General features: G+C 37.7%; 1 protein-coding gene across 1 annotated transcript in view; it reads left to right on the top strand.

Annotated features, from left to right (window-relative positions):
* The first annotated feature begins 571 nt into the window (after window positions 1-571).
* Window positions 572-19794, top strand: part of WNT10B (Wnt family member 10B) — a 30805-nt gene continuing 11582 nt past the window's right edge. Inside the window, exons 1-2 of the mRNA XM_072135140.1 lie at window positions 572-852; window positions 17764-17924. Of these exons, the coding sequence (XP_071991241.1) occupies window positions 17842-17924 (83 nt within the window). The 5' untranslated portion in view covers window positions 572-852; window positions 17764-17841. The remainder of the gene's footprint in view (window positions 853-17763; window positions 17925-19794) is intronic.

Here is a 19794-nt window from a genome sequence, read left to right as displayed (position 1 = left end):
GAGCGCTATATAAATAAAAGAATTACTATTAATGATTTGAAATCTGCTATTAGTTCAAGGCAGACTTGATAGTAAATGACAGTAGCTTTTAAAGTGAGTTATTCAGTAGAATGTGGTCGGGAATGATGTAGGATTGCCTGAGGAAAACTATTTCAACCATTTCCATTAATTAAAAGGTTGAAATAAACCCTAAAACATGCAACGCCTTTCAATGGAGCAGCATGTATTTTTTTTTGCTTAGGAATTTTACGCTTCTGTTAATAAGACATATCCTGTAAAAGGCAATTTTAGTTCTACGTGCAATAACATTAGCTCTTTTGTGCTCTTTTTGCTTGTAGTTTTCCACCTAGAGCTTTGCAAATTGATGTTGAACTTTGCCCTGTGATCCCTCATTCACATGTCCCCCAAAGCAGCAGGCAAAAGGTGGTATTCTGTTTGAACCCGTTACACCTTACAGATGGAAAACCTTCGGAAGGAGGAGATGATAGGAAAGTTGAGGAGAGAAAGAGGTGAATCCTGTGGATGGACAGAGGGGGGAGTGGAAAGTGACTTCAGGGAGTGGCTGTGTATGCACTATCCAGAAGAACTTCAGACACAGAGGAGAGACTCTGCTAGACACATCCTTATAGAAGCTGCTTATAGTGGGTCTACAGGAGGTGTCCCGATCACATCTGAGATCTCTTGTGACCAGGTGACTAGAACCACGTCACTGAGAGATGCAATGACAGAAGCGACAAGGGTAGCAGAGAACCACAAATGCACCTAGAGGATCCCTGCGACAATGGAACACACTGATATAGCCAGAGGAAGCATCTTCAGCACATAAGAGAGAACCAAGCACTGGAGAGGAAGGTAGGACAATAAAGGGCTTAGAGATAATAAGGAAGATTAACTGTGGAAGGCGAAGTGAGGAGAACAATGTTCTAGTGTTGGCTACACTTTATAATAATGGTAACATTAAGTACAATATGATATAAACTGCTGCTGTCAACACATAGACACCAAGGAAATACACCTGTCAGATTTGTATACATCTGTTACATAAACAAATGAAATAGAATGCGACTTATTGTAGAAAGTAGTATAAAGATTTCACATCTAACTGTATAGATGTAGTAGAACTGACTTTGTCATCTGGAACAAATCATTACATTTTAACATGTTAACTTTGATTTTCTTTAGTACTGTCTGTTTAACTTTATCACCTTCTACAAGTTATCGCCTTGTAGCAGAAACAACATGTTTGTCTCTGCTACATGTGTAAAAATGCAGGAGCTGAAATATGTCGGAAATATCTGTCGATCCTAGGATGAATGTTATGATGCCACTGGTCACTGGTTAGCATTGTTTGCCAAATAACAGATGGTTTTGCAGCTACAATATCCAAGATTTTGCAATAAAGTGGAAGGGTTAATGATCACGTGTAGGAAATAGAAGAGTGGAATGGCAGTGATGTTTCGAAAAAACAATCTTGATTTATAGACTTCTTTAATGAAGACTCCCTACTGTCATAGTAAAGCAGTCGCTATAGTCAAGCTGCTATAAGTCTATGAAAGGTCAGTTTGATTTAGCCTAAACAACTTTGTAGCAGGAATTGTACTTGCACTTGATGTCTTGACTATAAAATGTAATCCATGGGATGAAAATATTCTTACAATAGTTATTCAATTAATTAATATTGGTAAACTTTGACCTATAAGCAATTTCAAGTCCATCCAAACTCATCAAATTACATATTTCTTATTTTGAGGACACACCTAAATACCTCCCACAGCTCTTTACAGTTGGCACACAGTGGGGTGAATAGGTGTGAGAAACTACATTGGTGCTCATGTATTCGGAATGTCTTGAGATTTTCCTGAGAATTTTGAGACTAATACATTCTGCTATTTGTTCCCATACCCCAGTGTAAAAACATTTTTTGCACAAGTGTCTATGTGTTGTCATTTTACATTTACTCCCAAAGCCATTCAGATGAGACATGAGATGGACATAGCAGTTGTCTACATGGTATCAGTTTCATTCATGACTAAGGTTGAGGACCAGGATCATGGGATGAGGAGAGATCTATGTAAGGTGGATTACATGCTGTAGTTACACAACATTCACCTCTAAGTTTCAGCGAAGGTAGGAAGGTTTCCATGTATTCCTCACCGCTAATTATTTTCTAGTTTCTGATGACTAATAAACAGGAATTGCAGCATAAATCACATATATATATTAATCATATATGACAGCTGCCTATTAAATACAAACAAATGCAGTTTACATAACAGAAATGCACCTACTGGAACATGTTACAAAAGGAAATTCTTACCATATTATTGTGGTAAATAGATTTATTAATATTCTTTGGCGGAGACACAAGTATATAATTGCATATACATAGGAATTAGAGAGATAAAGAGATAAATGCTTAGATACAATTGCAAGAGGAATGGTAAATGTACAGGACCTATAGCTTATAAAGGTTCAATAAATGTATTTAAAATTATATCAAATCATAAAAATTAGATAACTCTGTGACATAAGGTTGATTCTTTCAGCTATTTCCTAAATGTCGGTAAACACTCTAGTCATCTATATGGGACAGGTGGCAGTTGATCAAAATTATCTTCTCCTTTTTCTACTTAATTATTACTTCTATTTCTTCAGCATCTTTAGACACAAGAAACGTTCATTGTGACCTATAAAACTAATACATTGGTTAAAAATTATACTTCCGTACTGGTATATAGTATTTCTTCTGCACACCATCCATTTTTCTGCACCTGTTTTTATCTTTGCACCTGTTATAATCCCAATAACATTCACTGTCCACTAGAAAGACCTCACAAACATCCATTGTAAAGTAACCAGAGTACACCAGAATATCACCTCTACTCAGTATAATGTACAGAACCTTATAAAGCTAAAACATGGATTGGTCTTTATTCTGTTACTGTATTATGGAATCCATACAAGTTTTAATGTTGTTAAAGGGCATAGAAGTCATTACTAAAATCTTGCAGTGGATTTATCTATTTTATGGTCTGCAGACACCTTAAACACAGGGTAATACATCAATGACATCCCATTTAGAAAACATGAAAACATGAAAAGCATACATTTATTATATAAACCAAAAAGTCCTATGCAAAGCATATAAAACACATAAACTTAAGGATGACTTCTGAAGAAGCTCTTTTGGGGGCTGTCTGTAACCTAACACCTTATAAGAAATGAGTCAGTTGGAAACGCTATTCCTCTTGTCATGCACACCCTCCCAGCATCAATGTAAATTTGGAAAACCTTCAGAGATTAGAAGATTTCTCCAAACAGTATATATCAAAGAATAACAATCGTACTGGTTTGAAGCTACACGATCCTTTGATATTTGTGAAGCAATTATCCAACCCAAAAATTGCTCCAAACTTGCCTTAATATATAATATGAAATGAGCATGTCCTATTACCGAGAACACATAACAAGATTAAACCTGCTCTAATGATACCTGCAGAGGATTACTCAAACCTTCAGCTCACCAGACAAGCAGGGACACCTGCAGAGGCCACTGAACAGCGCTTGCTTTTCAGTAACCACATGCAGAGTATTTCTAGTGAAGCATGTAGGGTACAGTTTACTATTAAGTCTTTCATAGGCTTATTCTGTGGTTAAGTATTACTTATCTTTATTGTCATGCTGAGCCCTATTTACTTTTACCAGTAAATCCCACAGAGCATCATTTAATGATATCAGCATGGAAGAGTTTCTCACTTTGAATACACCACCATGGAAATACAAGTGGACATTTCGGAGCTGCAGATTTTACAATGATAATTTATGTTACCAAAACACACTCGAAACCGTCTCAATGGAAAGAGATTGTTAAATAAATCAAACACTTTATACGCCAACAAAATAAACAAGGCTTACTTATGTATAATATAATGTCATCAAGGAAGACGTTTCCCATTAAATATTTAGTATTTCCTAAAGGTGTTGTTTTAGATTTAGTTTTGTAGAGCATCACAACAAGGAAAAATGTGATATACCAATAATATATTATAATATAAACTGGAAAATTCCAGGTCTGTATTATTATTTTTGAATTAGTGCTAAAAAGTCGCAATCAGTACATTTTAATAGTTGCCTAGTCTACTGTGTCCTAATATAATATCCACAGAAAACTAAAAATAAAACATGCATAGTAATGTGTTGTGTAGCTACATTCACTAGCATCCAAAAATATATTGGGGCACATTTACAAAGAACAGGGCAAACTGTACTAAATGCCTGTGTGTAGTCCAGGATGCGATATGATGATTATTCATGATTTGTGGCGCACGTTCTTCATGAATCTGGTGCTCCCCACACTGCCTCGACAGAGTGCACCAACTTCTTTTTGGATGCACCTTCAACATAGGGTTTGCGACACACTTCTGTCGTACTTTGCATAATAAATATGATGCATGACCCGACTGAGCACCAGAACGCCTTTAAAAGAGTTTTCCACCTATGATATAGAAAGTATATTGGAAAATTGTATAACTTTTCCTTACACAAACCATATCAATTATTTGCTAAAAGTGGACAACCCCAAAAGGGTCACGTGTGAAACAATAGTGGTGCAGACACTTCTTAAATATTTGTGAAAGCAGTTTGCACCTAAAAGAACGTTCAAAGTCCGAGAGAAAACTGGCACAAGGGCATTGGTAAATGTGCCCCATTGTGTGTAAGCAGAATCACTAAATGTGATCCATGTAGGATGGTGGCATGGTTTCATCTACTACTAGACAAACATCATCAGGTGAAAATGGATTCAATGGGACAAAGTTTTAATGGAAAATGGATGATGCACTCTGTGATTTAATGGCTCTGTGATTTAATTTTTATGTTATAAGTAGACACTTGTATATGGATCTTTCACACAGCAGTATTTTAGCTAATATTGTGCATCAGTATTTTAAAGCAACAACCAACAATGCATCTAAAACATAGAAGATGCAGAGATCTTTCCATTAAACATTTCTTCTCTATAGATTGCTCCTTTGATTTTGACTTTTCAATACAGATGTACATTACTGATCAAAATAATAATAATAATTCTTTATTTATATACCGCACACAGATTACGCAGCACTGCACAAAGCTTTAGCCAAATGGGTCCAAAATGCCACCATGTGAAACTAGCAAACATAGCTAAGAAGCTGATCATAAAAATGTTTGTGAATTGTAGTAAGTCGAAACTTAATATTACAAAACACAGAGAAGTAGATGAGTCATATACACATATCCTATGCTTAATAGTAATACATTAGACAATGGCAGAACTGAATACTAATTCTGATAGTACATCGAGACCAAACCATAGATTGATTGGTGTGTAGTTGAGTAGATATGGATTAGATTGTCTCAGAATGCAACGGTTGACTATTTCATTGTAAATGTTAAATACTATCTGAAATATCTGAGGTTTGTATATAGTTGTCATATATTTGAGGTGGTATGTTTGGAGTATTTATGCTCTAGGGGGCTGGGTAGGCTTTTTGTGATTTATTGAAGTTTAAAATTCTAAGGATTAGGTTCAATCTTTCTCTACAATGTGCAAATTGAGTTATTGGAAAAGCTTCTATTAAAAAGTGGAAGAGAACAACCAGGCAGGGAACCATTTGTTTAAAAACAGAACTGCTAAAAGGAAATGTACATACATACATACATATACTTAACATATGCCAAAATGCGAATGGACACAAGTCTTTTGCCACTGAGATTTGGTACGAATCTTCCTTTTTTTTGACACTGAATCAAATCTGAATCTTTTCACATCACTTTGGACAAATCTTCAGGCTTTGGCCTGATATCCAATCTACAAAGTTTCAAACGTGCTCTTAAAACCCATCTCTCTAGGGAAGCCTATAACACTCACTAACTGCATGAAATTTCAGCATTTACTAACCCATCCTGTATCCCCCTTCCTTCTGTTATCTGGTAAACACCAAATACAAAGCTCCAGGCTTCTCTGCAGTCCCATTCTCCTTGGACTTTGTATGTAAGATGACGTCTAATAACTGGTTCAACAAGCAGCATCTTTAGTTATTAAATTATTTTATTTTGTTCCCTTATAAAGAATGGCTGGACCATTATACATTCATTATAAGTTCTTATGCCTCTTAGACTGTAAGCCCTCTCACCCTCATAGACTGTAAGCTCTTGTGTCATCCCATCATCCTCATAGACTGTAAGCTCTTGTGTCACCCCCTCATGCTCATATACTGTAATCTATTGTGTCACCCCTTATCCTCATAGACTGTAAGCTCTTGTGTCACCCCCCTCATCCTCATAGACTGTAAGCTCTTGTGTGACCCCTTCACCCTCATAGACTGTAAGCTCTCGTTTCACCCCCTTATCCTCATAGACTGTAAGCTCTTGTGTCACCCCCTCATCCTCATAGACTGTAAGCTCTTGTGTCACCCCCCTCATCCTTATAGACTGTAAGCTCTTGTGAGAAGGGCCCTCACTCCTACTGTTTCATATGACTATGTTTGTACTCTAATGTAATATTACATTTGTATATGTCTCCTATGATTTGTAAAGCGCTACAGAATATGATGGTGTTATATAAATAAAGATTATTATTATCTTGTAAAATTGTGGCTAGCTACTGCTTTATTCATTGCAGAGTCTAGAGGGTGGGATGGAAAAATTAAAACACTGGGAAAAAAAACATTTACTAAACCAGATAGGAGTTTCTCATGAAGATTCTGCGTTTTGGAGAATTAGAGGTGGTTATATGCCAATGTCGTGGACAATTGGCTGAAGATCGATTTGGGCTGAAAACATTCACACTTTAAAAATTTTTACAAACCTTCTTCAAGCGAATCTTGGATGATTCTCTCATTACTAATGCTCCGCCTGAATGATAAGCTCCTTGTTGTTGAGCATCTTGGCTTCCCATTTTCCTCATTTCCACAAAAATTTGTCATCTGCTGGTCATGAGGGGATTTAATGAGTTATTTCTATGCATTTGTCTATTCTAGATATAAATTATGATATACTAAAAGACTTTTTTGTAGTGTTGTGGTTCCCAACTAGGGTTATCAGAAATTCTTTGGCAATTTGTGCCATAATTAGAAATCATTACAAGAGCGGTCGCTTTTACAATGGAGAAAGCAAGCTTCTTTGAGACATAAAAAGGTCATGAGGGTTTTTCCAGGAGTGAAAACAAAATTCCGGGGTTCTCTTGTGGGAACAAGCTTGGGAATAACTGGTGTGCCATGTGAATTAAAGATGCTTTGCAAACTTTTTTTTAAAAAAATTATATTGCCAACCTCCTTCTTATACTTATGACACCCAGAATGCTATAATTTGAACATATTTTATTACAATATAAATACGTTAAATGCATGGGAAGCCAACAGTTCTAAAACAACCAATATCCATGCTTAGCTTTTCTCAGATATAGCTAAAGATGTTATGGTTGATGGCCCATCCTAAGGATAGCACCACTGGAGCACCAGTATTGCCACCATACCATACACCAGGCGCATGTGTACACTCACTCATTGTTGCCCCCTTTATTGCGACCATCCTCCAGATAGCCCTTCACTTTCTGATCGGTGCTGCCTCTAATGATCACACTGGCTGTTGATACTACACTGCAAATAATAAGTTCAGTTATTCACTATTCCACCAACTTCAAAAACCTTCAAAAATCTCTATGGAACTGACAATTCCAGCGTTCAGTCCCACCGATTTCTGAACAGACCGGTAGTGCACATGTCTGACCAATGATTGTAAACTAGGGACACAGAGCTCCTGTTTAGGCCAATCCCAACACAATGTACACCATTTGTCCAATGGACAAGAACTTACACTCCAATTAAATGTGTTTCCACCACTATAAGGCTACATTTACACGAACAGACTTGAGCCTCGCTGGAGAGGAAAAAAATGCAAAGCCATAAATAAAGACGGAGATAGAGCATGTTCGATCTTTTTTCAGCTATAGAACAGTACGGTGAGCACACATTGTGCTCACCAGACCATTCCGTGCAGCTATTGCCATCTATGGGGGACGCATGTATGGTCCCAAGCATGCAGCTGTGTATACGTCCCCCACATGTTTATGTGAATGTAACCTAAGTTTGACTTTTTACTAGCTTATAACTTGGATCCTTTTAATGCTACTTAAAATTATTGTCAGGATTTTCATTATGTGTCATATTCCTACAGATTTTTGCAGATAACTTTTTAAGTGTCCAATACCATTCCATTTGTGAGGTTTATTTAAAATCTCAACTTGTATTTTATTGGCATGCCTACTAATGCTGAACGCTGAAAGATCACTCAGAGACAACAGCCAGGCAAAACATTTCATTATAGCTGCCCTTAGACCAGGATACAACCTGCCTTCACAGTGTCTCACCTACAGTATACAATATGTGAACATTGTCATCCATTCCTATTTTGGTTGATGGACTGTGAAGAAGCCTCTCTCCAAATCTGAAATTCCTGCAACAGGAATGTGTTTAAAGTAAAATATTTATGTTCTTAAATATATTTAGGGTGCTAAATGTACCAAATTCCTTGTTCTCAGTATAGCAGGACACATAAAGATGTGTTGGAATCTTCTGTTTACTAGTTGATTTAACAATAATTGCCACAATAATATTTGTCTGCATAATCATTACTGTAAAGCAAGCAGGGTATAATTTAAGTTAAAGTCCTGATGTGTAATAATAAGCCCCTTTATGCATTGTAAGGGCAAAGGTTTTGTCTTTGTTTTATGTATTCAACCCTTTATTTACCGGTGAAGTTGCAATAGACTTCCACTTATACACATGAGCCATTCAGGTCATGATAAGCAGTCTGAACCAATTATGAGACATTAGGTGTGTAGATAGTTAATCTTTATCTCTCTGTAGAATCAATTTCTGGTTTTGGCAATGTGGTTGGCCATGTTTATACTTAGGGAGATCACTAAGAAATGTGTGTTTATTACAATAAAAATACATAACAAAAAGCCAAACAATGGTTGTCTCTAGGAGCAGTAGTGGAATATAATATAGGTGGTTTGGGCTGTAGCCCAGGGCCCAAGTCTTCTAGGGAGCCCATGGTCACTCAAACCACCCACCAAATTTTAAACTTAGAAGGAAATCCTCTTACATCCCCATGAAATCCTCTTACATCTGTTCCTGCTCTCAATACACATGTACACAAGAGCCATTAGAGGACCTTTGAAGGTCCTTCAAAGGTTCTGCAACCGCAGATTTAAAGCAGCAGAAGAGACGCATCCTCCATCCCCCAAGAAGCTAATTCTAGAACAATAAGGCAGATTTACTTACCCGGTCCAGTCGCGATCCAGCTGCACGTTCTCCGACGCTGATTCAGGTTCTGCCGGGATTCACTAAGGTCGTGCGCCCGATGTCCACTAGGTGTCACTGCTGCTCTGAAGTCCGCTGGAGTTCGCTGGAATTCACCTCCTTCGTTCCCGTGTATGCGAGTGCTATTTTTGCGACACAATTTTTTTTTAAATTCTGTGTTTTTTTCCGAATCCGTCGGGTTGTCCAACGGCCACGTGTGTCGTCCCCGTCCCCCCCCCCCCCCCCCGATTTCTGTCACATGAAAGCCGGCGCCGATGCGTCACATTCCGATCGCGGGCGCCAAAATCCCGGGACAATTCGGTGCAAAACCGAAATATTTGGGAAACCCGACGTAAGTGTGGCGTTCGAACCCTTAGTAAATGAGCCCCAATGTGTAGGAAGTGACTCCAGACTTGTAGGGGCTATAATATTCACACAGCCCAGGGCCCATGCCAGTCTTAATTTGCCCCTGTCTAGGAGCCATCGAGTTTTGTACATCATGTAGTGCTGAAAGTAGTCTCACATGTATGTTGACTTAACAGTCATGACTCAGACATTGTCATTGTGCTTCCCAGACAGTACATTATTTTTATTTATAGAGCACCATTAGATTGGTGTTCCCATTTCTGCAAATTAAGGTTGTTGTTCATATGATGAAAAGTTAAAGAATTTTCCAATATACTTTCTGCATTATTTCCTCATGGCTTTCTAGATCTCTGCTTGCTGTCATTGATAATAATAATCTTTATTTATATTGTGCTTTACAACTCATAGGGATATATACAAATAGCAAGAGCTATGAGGATGAAGGGGGAGTCTATGAGGATGAAGGGGGTTACACTAGAGGTAAAATGCTGTCATTCTATAGAAAGCTTCTATGATTACTTCCAGTGGATAGAAATCTAAGCATGGTCACACAGGTGCATGGCTCGTTATCACCCACATCTCTGATTACTCTCTGTGATACTAATGAGCTGTGCACCTGTGAGACCATGGCCAGATTGCTGTACACTGGAAGTAAACATTGAAGCAGAGAATGACAGCAAGCAGAGATCTGTGAGGAATTCATACAGAAAGCTTATTGAGAAATTATATAACTTCGTCATATAAACAATAATATTTGTGTATTGAAATGGGAATACGTTTAATTCCATGGTGCTGTACAATTAATAAGGGGTTCACATACATTACATTAAGAAAAGAAGAAATGCAAGTACAAACACAAAAACTGCAGTGATCAGGGAACAAGTGGAAACATAGTGACAAAGTTGGTGCATATGTACAATGTGTGGCCCCTAAATATAGTTTTAGCTTTCTATTTTGTTACCCTTATCTTCCTGACATTTTTTAATATACTCGTTTTCCGATATTCCTTCATTTATTGATCACATGTAAAATTTCTGGTTATAGACTTAATTGTTTGCAAACTGCGGTATGTACTTATCCTTATAATGGTTAAGGGGAACCTGTCATAAGGATTTTGCCCCTCACTTAGAGGGAACATGTCAGCACATTTTTCACTAACACAGTTTGTTTCCCTCACATCCCCATAAAATCAACCTTGATATTTTACCTGTCATCATTATGAATGTATCCCGCTGGGCTGGCCCCTCCAATATACTCCTCCTTGTACCTTTTCAATTTTCAGCCTCATGTCATGTGACCAGAGTGATGTCATGTAATGTCCTTTACCCAGAAACATAAACATCTACCTCATAAATGTATCTGATCACATGAAATCATAACAGTCTCCATAGAAGAAGACTCCTCCCCATCCTCCCTTGAGGCATGCTGTTATATCATGTGATTAGATACATACATGAGGTAGATCTTAAAGAACCTAAGATCACATCACCCTGGTCACATGACTTGAAGTGCTCAATGATGCAACTGAACTCTCTTTGGTTGGAGGGGCTAAATCCTCAGGACATATTCCCTTTAAATCAATATAATCAATAATTTTTTTTCTTATTTAAACGTAAAAATTGTGTAAATAATAAAAGGTAAATGAATGTTTCCTAGTTAAAGGACACCTGTCATCAGGTCTCTGTAACTTGTCCTGTCACTAGTACCTGTTAGAGCAACTCACAAGGATCCCATCCCAGTCTTTATCTAGTTATTTCATACATTTAATCATTGTAAAATCATCTATTCTTTATTATGTAAATGAGGCTGGTCACATGGTCAGAGGCAGTGATGTCACCCCTGTTCCCCCTCCCCCTGCTCATGTCTGTGTGTAATGTATAGTAAAGCATTGCTGGTGTGTGTGCTGCATCTTCTGACATGCTGCATCCTCCTAATACACAGAGATACAGACATCAGCTACACAAGTACCTAACATGTTCTGCTATAACATGGCTGCATCCTGGAGCTGTTGTCTCTCTCCTATACACACACACATGCACACACAGGCTGCAGGAGGCGTGGCCACCAGCAAGGACATAGAGCAGCCATTACATGGAGCAGCTGTCAGTCAAGCACTGGGGGTGTGGCTGTACCTCCCACTCATGAATAAGCTGGACAGCTTGAATATGCTAATGACTCATTGGACATTTCACAGTTCATTTGCATACAGCTTTAGGACCTCATTGCTTAGGTTTACAGGCATGTAGAGGGGCAATGAAGGGACAGAGGCAATACTTTCTAATGGCAGTTTATGAAAATATATTTAGTTTAGGGGGTTATTTTGCATGACGGGTTCTCTTTAAGGCAGAATAAAATGCATAACAAAAGAATAAATATGTAGAGTCAATAAGTGTAAAATATGTTGCAGGTTACATCAGACTATTAGTATATCAGTCAGATTGCCTCCCTCCAATAATAAAATTAAATGTGAAATTGTGACTTATACTCAGTTATACTCAGTGTACTGAAAAATGGAGAGTACAATGGATTGCACTCTATCATTGCAATGGAATAAGAGATAGCAATAAAAAAAAACATAATAATAATAATTCTTTAGTTATATAGCACTCACAGATTACGCAGCGCTGCACAGAGCTTGCCAAATCAGACGCATGAATGATTTCATGGACTGGCCACAATACAGAGGATAAGACTCTGCGCATCGTAGTACTATATCTTAAAAGGAGTCCCTTCTTTCCTGTAGAACAGCAGTGCCACACTGTAATCATGATTACAGTTTAGGGAGGAAGGGACTCCTTGTATCATATAAAACTATGATGCCTGGAGTCACATCTTCTGTCTGTAAAATCTAAAAGCAGCACAAAGTCACAGTCAAAGTCACAATTCACAGACCAACCATGGTCATGTGCCTCTGACCAAAAAATGAATGCATAATGATCTAAAGCAAAGTCAACTATCAGGTTGATTCTCTGGCAAAAAAAAGCCAAACTTGTAGTTGATCTAGACATAGATCTGCCTAACAATTTTACAACATTGTAACTCAGAAATCTGCTTTTCACAAAACAGTTCCAGTCATGGCTTATATTGATACAATAAGATATACAATCATGGAAAGACCTTAAAGGGCATCTACCACCAGGGTGAAAGACTGTATGCAAATGATCCTGAGGGGCTCCAGGCTCCATAGGTGTTAATGATGCCTGAAGCCCCTCAGTCTCATTTGTATACCGTCTTTCATCCTGGTGGTCGATGTCCTTTAAAGGGTGCAGCTAAAAGTATACATTAAAAGGATATTGTTATCTTATATCCACTGTATAAATTTGTGGGAGCCCAATTGCGGATAAACCCACTAACTTGTAACCCCATTTAATTGGAGGAGTAGGTACAGCATGTATACTAAAGAATTGATCATTCCTATAGGAATATTATAGATAGCTGAGGGCTGGTGGGGTGGTGCCAGTTTTGCAATACCCTAAGTAGATCTCTCTAAGGATTTTCCGATAATAATGATAAATCTTTCTGGTGATGGACAATTAATCAAACTAATTGAAATTAATCCAACTAACTAAAAATTCTTTCAGGTAATTAATATTATTTTAACATATAGAGTGAAACATATAATGGCCAAGTGATGGCTGCATTTCATAATATCAGGCTATTTCTATGTATACATGTAAATGTATGCAATGGTTAGCAATACACAGAACATGTTCAACCCGATAAACCAGACTTAGAGCTTGTATCTGGAATTTATTAATAAATGTCTGAAAAACAAATTCTTCCTACTGCATGAACTGTTTGAGACCAGGCCGCTGCCCCTAACAGTTACCATTGCCATGTTATTTACTTAGCTTCACTCCCCTTGATAAAGCTACTTGCGAAACACGTGTCGGGGTGTACAGCGTGTGCCTGCCCTACAGGTATAGGTATTTACACTCTAGTGCTTACTCCATACGAGGTACTGTGTGTTCCCTTAATTGTTGGAACTTATATATATGGCTCTAAGTGGTATCTTTTTCTATACACTGTATCTTATTCCTCTTATTGGCTTTTTGATTATATATGCATTTTGGCACTCTCTGTTTTTATACTTTTATTGCTACTCTTTTGTTGCCATGTAATTGTGTATTGAATAAAATTATTTGTCTGGCATTCATTTGATCTAAGTTTTTCAGTACTTTCAACATTTCGGTTGTATTAGCTTCACAGGGGAAGCAGGGCACTGCCAGTCATAGCTTAGAGTGAAGTGCTTGGCAGCCAAACAGGGCAAGAGAGGGTGCACTGATATTCGCAGCTATGTCCATGGTGCATTGAAATGTCTTATTTGATTGACCATGAAAATGAAGATTCCTGAGTCTTTTATCCACAGATTTTCTCTAAAAAGGCATGCTTATGATGCACGTCACACATAAAGACATATTTACTTTGTTTACTTGTGTCCCAAGAGTGTGTGTTATTACACCTGTATTTCAGATAGATTCACTGTGGTCTGTCTTATGTTACAACATGAATATAGTACTAGAGCAGTAACGTTGAACCTTTTAGCGAGTGCCTAAACTACACCCTGTGCCGCATCATCCATGAGGCGAAGTGAGAATTCTGCCTTGGGCGGCACTTCCTCCTACAGGGGGCGGCAGTCTTTAGGAGATACAGGCAGCTCAGCATACAGCAGGTTGAATTCAGCTCCAGTAGTAGTGATGGAAGGAGGTAGTGTTTTTAATTCACAAAAGAAGAGTCTCCTGGCTGCTTCCACTCCAAAGAGCACCCTTCCCTTGTTATCTCTTTTGTTATGCATGGGGTTCAGCAGTTTACACGGTTACAAAACTGCTGCATGCTGATTTAAAGCTTTGTTTTACATTTTTGAGTAGCTATAAATCAAATGCACACCATACATCATTGTTTTTAATATTTGTTTATTTAACATTTTTTATTAACTTGCAAAGGGGGAGGGCGCTTTTTTCACCGATTGCCTTAGGCAGTTCAATAAGTGCACCCCTGACTTAACCAAAACCAGCTCATTTATAGGAAAAGGGGCCATTGCTGCAGTTTTAGATCTTATTGCTTACTTCTCTGCCACAGCTTTTACTCACATTGGAGCCATGAGAATACCCATACTGTTGAACGAAGGAGGAAAATTGTATTATCGCTGTAGCTTCTCCCCAGGGCCACTGTACAGGAATACTCACACCCCTCCTGCAGTCATAGGCAGCCAAAGATGCGACCCTTTAAATTAGCACTAAGTGTGTCACATCCTGAGACTATAAAGGGATGCAATAAGTCCTGCCTGGCAAACTCTGTGTGGAGTAATGGCCTTGGTGCCCACAGAGAGGGCTCTGAGTGCCATCTATGGTGGCAATAGATTTGCCACCACTGTACTAGAGGGTGCAGAGATAACAATCATTCTCTGGCCCTGACACCAGTGCAGACTTGCAATATTTTGCAATATGGCAATAATAACAGCGTTCAGTTATACTATTGCCTTATGGTAGTGATAGTAGTTGTGACCTAGTTATGTCTAGATTCCAATAATTGCCTTTTGTCTATGTGCTGTCAGTACATTAACCCTGTGTAATTTGCGATTACGATAATCTATGAAAGTTTTAGCAATGCTTCCTGCCTCGATCACTTTACACTGGCCTTTCCAAATAACTACATGTCCATACATTACTGGGATCAACCAGTGGAAAAGGACCAATGGAAAAGAATTCAGTAGTAATTTGTGCAAAAAAACTTAAATGTCTTGCACCACACTCATCGAGGGATTTAGACAGTTTTAGACTAATACATCAAAGGGGTGTGGCATCAGAAAGGAGCATAGGTTTATGGGAAAAAGGGGGATGTGCACCAAAGATTATGCAAACATGCGTGAATTTCTGAGCAACTAAACCAAAAAAGCAAAAATATAGATTTATCATCCAGCATCAGACATTGAGGGTCATTTATCTTTATTTTTCTTCCTGGTTTTTCTGTCTTTTTGTGCATTTTTGGGGACATTTTGAAATATCCACGGTACATTTTGTTTTTCATCATTTTTATCTTCTATTCCAGATGTGCTAAATGTTGCAAAGGACATTTATAATTTCACATTCTCTAAAATTTGTGACATTGCTTGGTGGCAAAAACTCCAGGCAAACTTAAGGGAAAATGGAAAGAAGCGACTTGAGACATTTGTGCGACATTTTTGCGACATTTGTAACAATTGTCTCAAAAATAGTTCTGAAAAAAAACATTTAACACAAGGAAAAAGTAAGTTTGATAGATTACCAAAGAAGCTGATGGAAAAAAGACAGGCAAACCTAGCAAAAACAATAAGATAAGATAAATGACCCCAATGTGATAATTAGACGGTCTAGGTTAATTGTGCACTGTCTAACTTTAAGTTTTACTTTAAAACTGCCCCAAAACAGTTTAGGTTACATTGGATATTTAGCCTATATAAAACATCTCTAATACATTCTGTTACCTCTAGTGGACTCGGCCATTGGTGGTTTTTCTCCTCCCTGGTAATATTTGCTTCGCTCAGAATTATATATCATGGTGTACATATACAAATAAAAAAAACAGTTTCAAAAGTGTCATTAAGTTAAACAATAGTAATTAAGGCCCTGCTTGCAATAGCTTAATTTAGGAGGAGTATATATGTTTTACTATTGCCTTGTCCTTTGATGAATACATTGTAATGTTATATCAAAAATGTGAAAAATCTCTTGTCGGCGGCCACTATTACCTGTATTATAAGCAAAATGTAAGCTGAGAATCCGAGCATACATGTTTTTGCTGCATTAGAATTCATCCGCTTGCTTAGTCATGTTTAGAAATGTAAAGGGCTAACAGATATACAGCTCCAGGTATCGAAAGTGTCCTGCCAGCAATTTTAAAAGGTTAAACATGCATTCATAAGGGGACTTGGAAAATAAATACAAATCTCTTAAATCCTCTGAAAACTTCCTTGTGTGCTATTTTTTATCATTCACCGTGCAAGCTTTAAAAACATACCTTGTCTAAATCGTACGTGCTAATCCGGACAAGCTGAACCAACTTTTTACCCTGGGAAGTCAGAATGTTTTTCTGCTTTTCTGTTTTTTTCCTTATTTTTTAATCTGTTTTTCAAAGGCAAACCAAGTATGAAATGTGAATTGCAAAGCAATAGGGAAAGCGTTTATAGGATTTCATCAATTTTATACAGTAGATCTGTCATAAAGTCTGTTCTTTGTTAACGTTTGGTATATTATATGACTAGTGTATTAATAATGTTAATTTATTTTATTCATATTATAACGTCTTGGTCTGTGTTCCCAGATTTTACACTATGTGGAAACATATGGGGCACTGAATATCATAATACATATCAATGCAAAATTCAATATGGGGCAATATGGGGCACCTGTAGATCTGTATAAGATTTTAGAATCCACACTGTATAATTCAGTGATGTAAAAGATAATCCACTTGCCTGATACTATACCTGTTGAGGATTATACCTGTCTACAATTTTAAATCCATAGCAATTATGTCCCTTGTGGAATTACCCTAAATGTTTCTATTCATATTTATATTCTCACCATAACTTTTTATCTAACTTCCTCTTTATCCTCCTTCAGACTCATTAAAAGTGAGAGGCAGGAGTGGTAAAAAGAAAAGACTATGTACAAAACCGAGTAGAGGCCATGGGCTATTTCATGGCTGGAAATCTAAACTTAAAAGCAGCCAAGTTAAATGTTTTGAAATTAATATTCTGAAATTTTGTGAAAGTCAATAAATGTGGAGAGCAGAAGGATTTATCAAGCCATAAATGATGCCCCAGGAGCATGAGCTGCTAAGCTGCTCACACCACTCACATCTGTTGTGGGGTGACCTCTATCTGTAGGTAGAACTCAAGTCCATTAGTGTTGTCCTTGTAAAGTTTCCTATATCTAAGAAGTGAAGTTTAGCGCCATATAGTTCTCTGTATTGTTTCCTTTAGCCATACTTTTCTCTTGACCTCTTTTTACTGGTAATTTGCCATAAAACATGTGACATTGCTACCAAACTGACATTGGTCTGTTTTTAATAGGCTCAATAAGACTGGAGAAGAGGGCGCCTCTGGGCCAGGAGATGAAGAAGGAGCCTCACTGTCTGACACAGCTGTCCGATGAAAGGTCAGAGGATGGCCTGGGACATTCACACAGGGACCTGGCCCTGGATTCTTACCATCTCCATATGGCTCTGCAGCCGGTAATCTTTCTATTACTAATAGATTAAGTCAATCCAAGTCCCTTGAAATTTATTTAGTCATGTGTTATTTTTTTTGCATAAAAATCTGCACCCAAATATTTTGAGGAACTTCATAAACCTTTCAAGAGCATTGTGTGAATTCATGTATGTGTATTGTATCATTTATATCAGGCTTAAAGAAATCTACCATTTGTTTTTCTGCATTGTAAACCAAACATACCTTGAGAATACTATAGCAACACCTTGAGAATGCAGAAACATATCTTGTTTAATCCCTGAACTGAGTGGTTTTCCTCAAAAACAATTATAAAATTACGGACCTTGGGAAAGCTGGGTGCAGAATGGCTGCCCTACATAAACACATTACTTCCACATACACAGGAGCTGCCTGAACTGTCCAGACAGGACTAATCAACCTGAGCTGGATGACCCATACACAGCAGCTGGAGGATGCTGCAGGGACTGATTAATTCTGCCTGTCAGAGACAACACAGTGATTACATATTGTCAGCAAGGCAAGGCTGGAGCAGTGCATAATTAGGGTAAGAGGAGAGCGCCGGGGCAGCCACAGGAGTGACAGAGCCTCATTATTATAATTTTTATATTGTTTTTTCAGCAAAACCACTCAGTTCAGGGATTAAACAAGATATGTTTCTGCATCAGTGTAGCTACATCATTCTCAAGGTATGTTTGGTTCATAATGCATAAAAGCAAATGGTAGATTTTCGTTAATATTGTCTAAGGTGATGGATTTAAATCTCAAAGTGTTCTTTTATACTTCATACAAACTTTGCAGAAACCATTGGTCTTCAGTCTATTTGTAAATTTTTGATTATCTCAAAGCAGCTGGGAGGAGACATAGACAAGACTCATTACTTCCCCCTCAATCAGATTCTGTTATCAAGATGGTATCCAGCAGACATTCGAAATAGTTTAGGAGGGGAGGAGGAGGCAGAAATTTCTGAATGAAAATAGTATTGGAAGGAAGACGATAAGTATCCAAGGAAGTGGACAAAGTATTGTATCCATTTAATTCCACTTTCTCATCATGCTCTGTGGATGTGGGTACAGTACAGCAGTTATTATCCATGAATAAAGGCTCTACTATACAGGCTGAAAATAAAAGTATAATTCACTCCATGATTGCCTGTTGTAAAAATATGTTCCTGATCTACCAACCAATGAGTAACAGCAGCATAAATGTGACCCATTGTGCACAACAAAGGGTATGTGTAGATATTTCCGTTGAATAATTTATCTTTATTTTGCATTTTAGTTTACATTCAGCCAAATAACATTGGATTTTTACTATCTATTCCAATACTTTATCTTTAGCCAGTTACAAGTAGACCCTTCCTTCTGTACTGATACCACTAATACCTAAATCCTAAGTCATGGTATGCCTCTTCTTGAGTGTCATCCATCACACCCTACGGCAATGAAGTGCTTAAGCACCTGAACTTCAGGAGCGCTGTCATGGTGGGATTTATGAAAGTCTTGCACCTTGACCTCAGTGAATTTATGAGGATTTATTTTCCATCACTTAAAGCTAAGCCTACATTGCGCAAAAGTTAAAATGAGGACATATAGATGTATCATTCTTTAGCATGACTTTTGATGAATTTGGATATCTAATCTCAAAAATCAAAAGTCATTGTAAGGGCTGGGTTACCATTCTATGGCAGAGTGATAGTCCATTAACTAGGTATGAGCTCTGCAACAACTGTGAGGAGTAAAGAGGGTCTTTTACTGTTTCTTAGACCTGAATGTCAACAATGTGAGTAATAACAGCAGTAATAATGTTACTACTAATATGTCAATTGTAATACTTATATTATAGTATTATTTATTATTTTACCCTGTCGCATTG

Source organism: Engystomops pustulosus, chromosome 2 (assembly GCF_040894005.1).
Source record: "Engystomops pustulosus chromosome 2, aEngPut4.maternal, whole genome shotgun sequence".
Lineage (NCBI taxonomy): Eukaryota > Metazoa > Chordata > Amphibia > Anura > Leptodactylidae > Engystomops > Engystomops pustulosus.
Note: the sequence above shows the minus strand (reverse complement) of the source record. Positions and strands in the feature narration are given on the sequence as shown.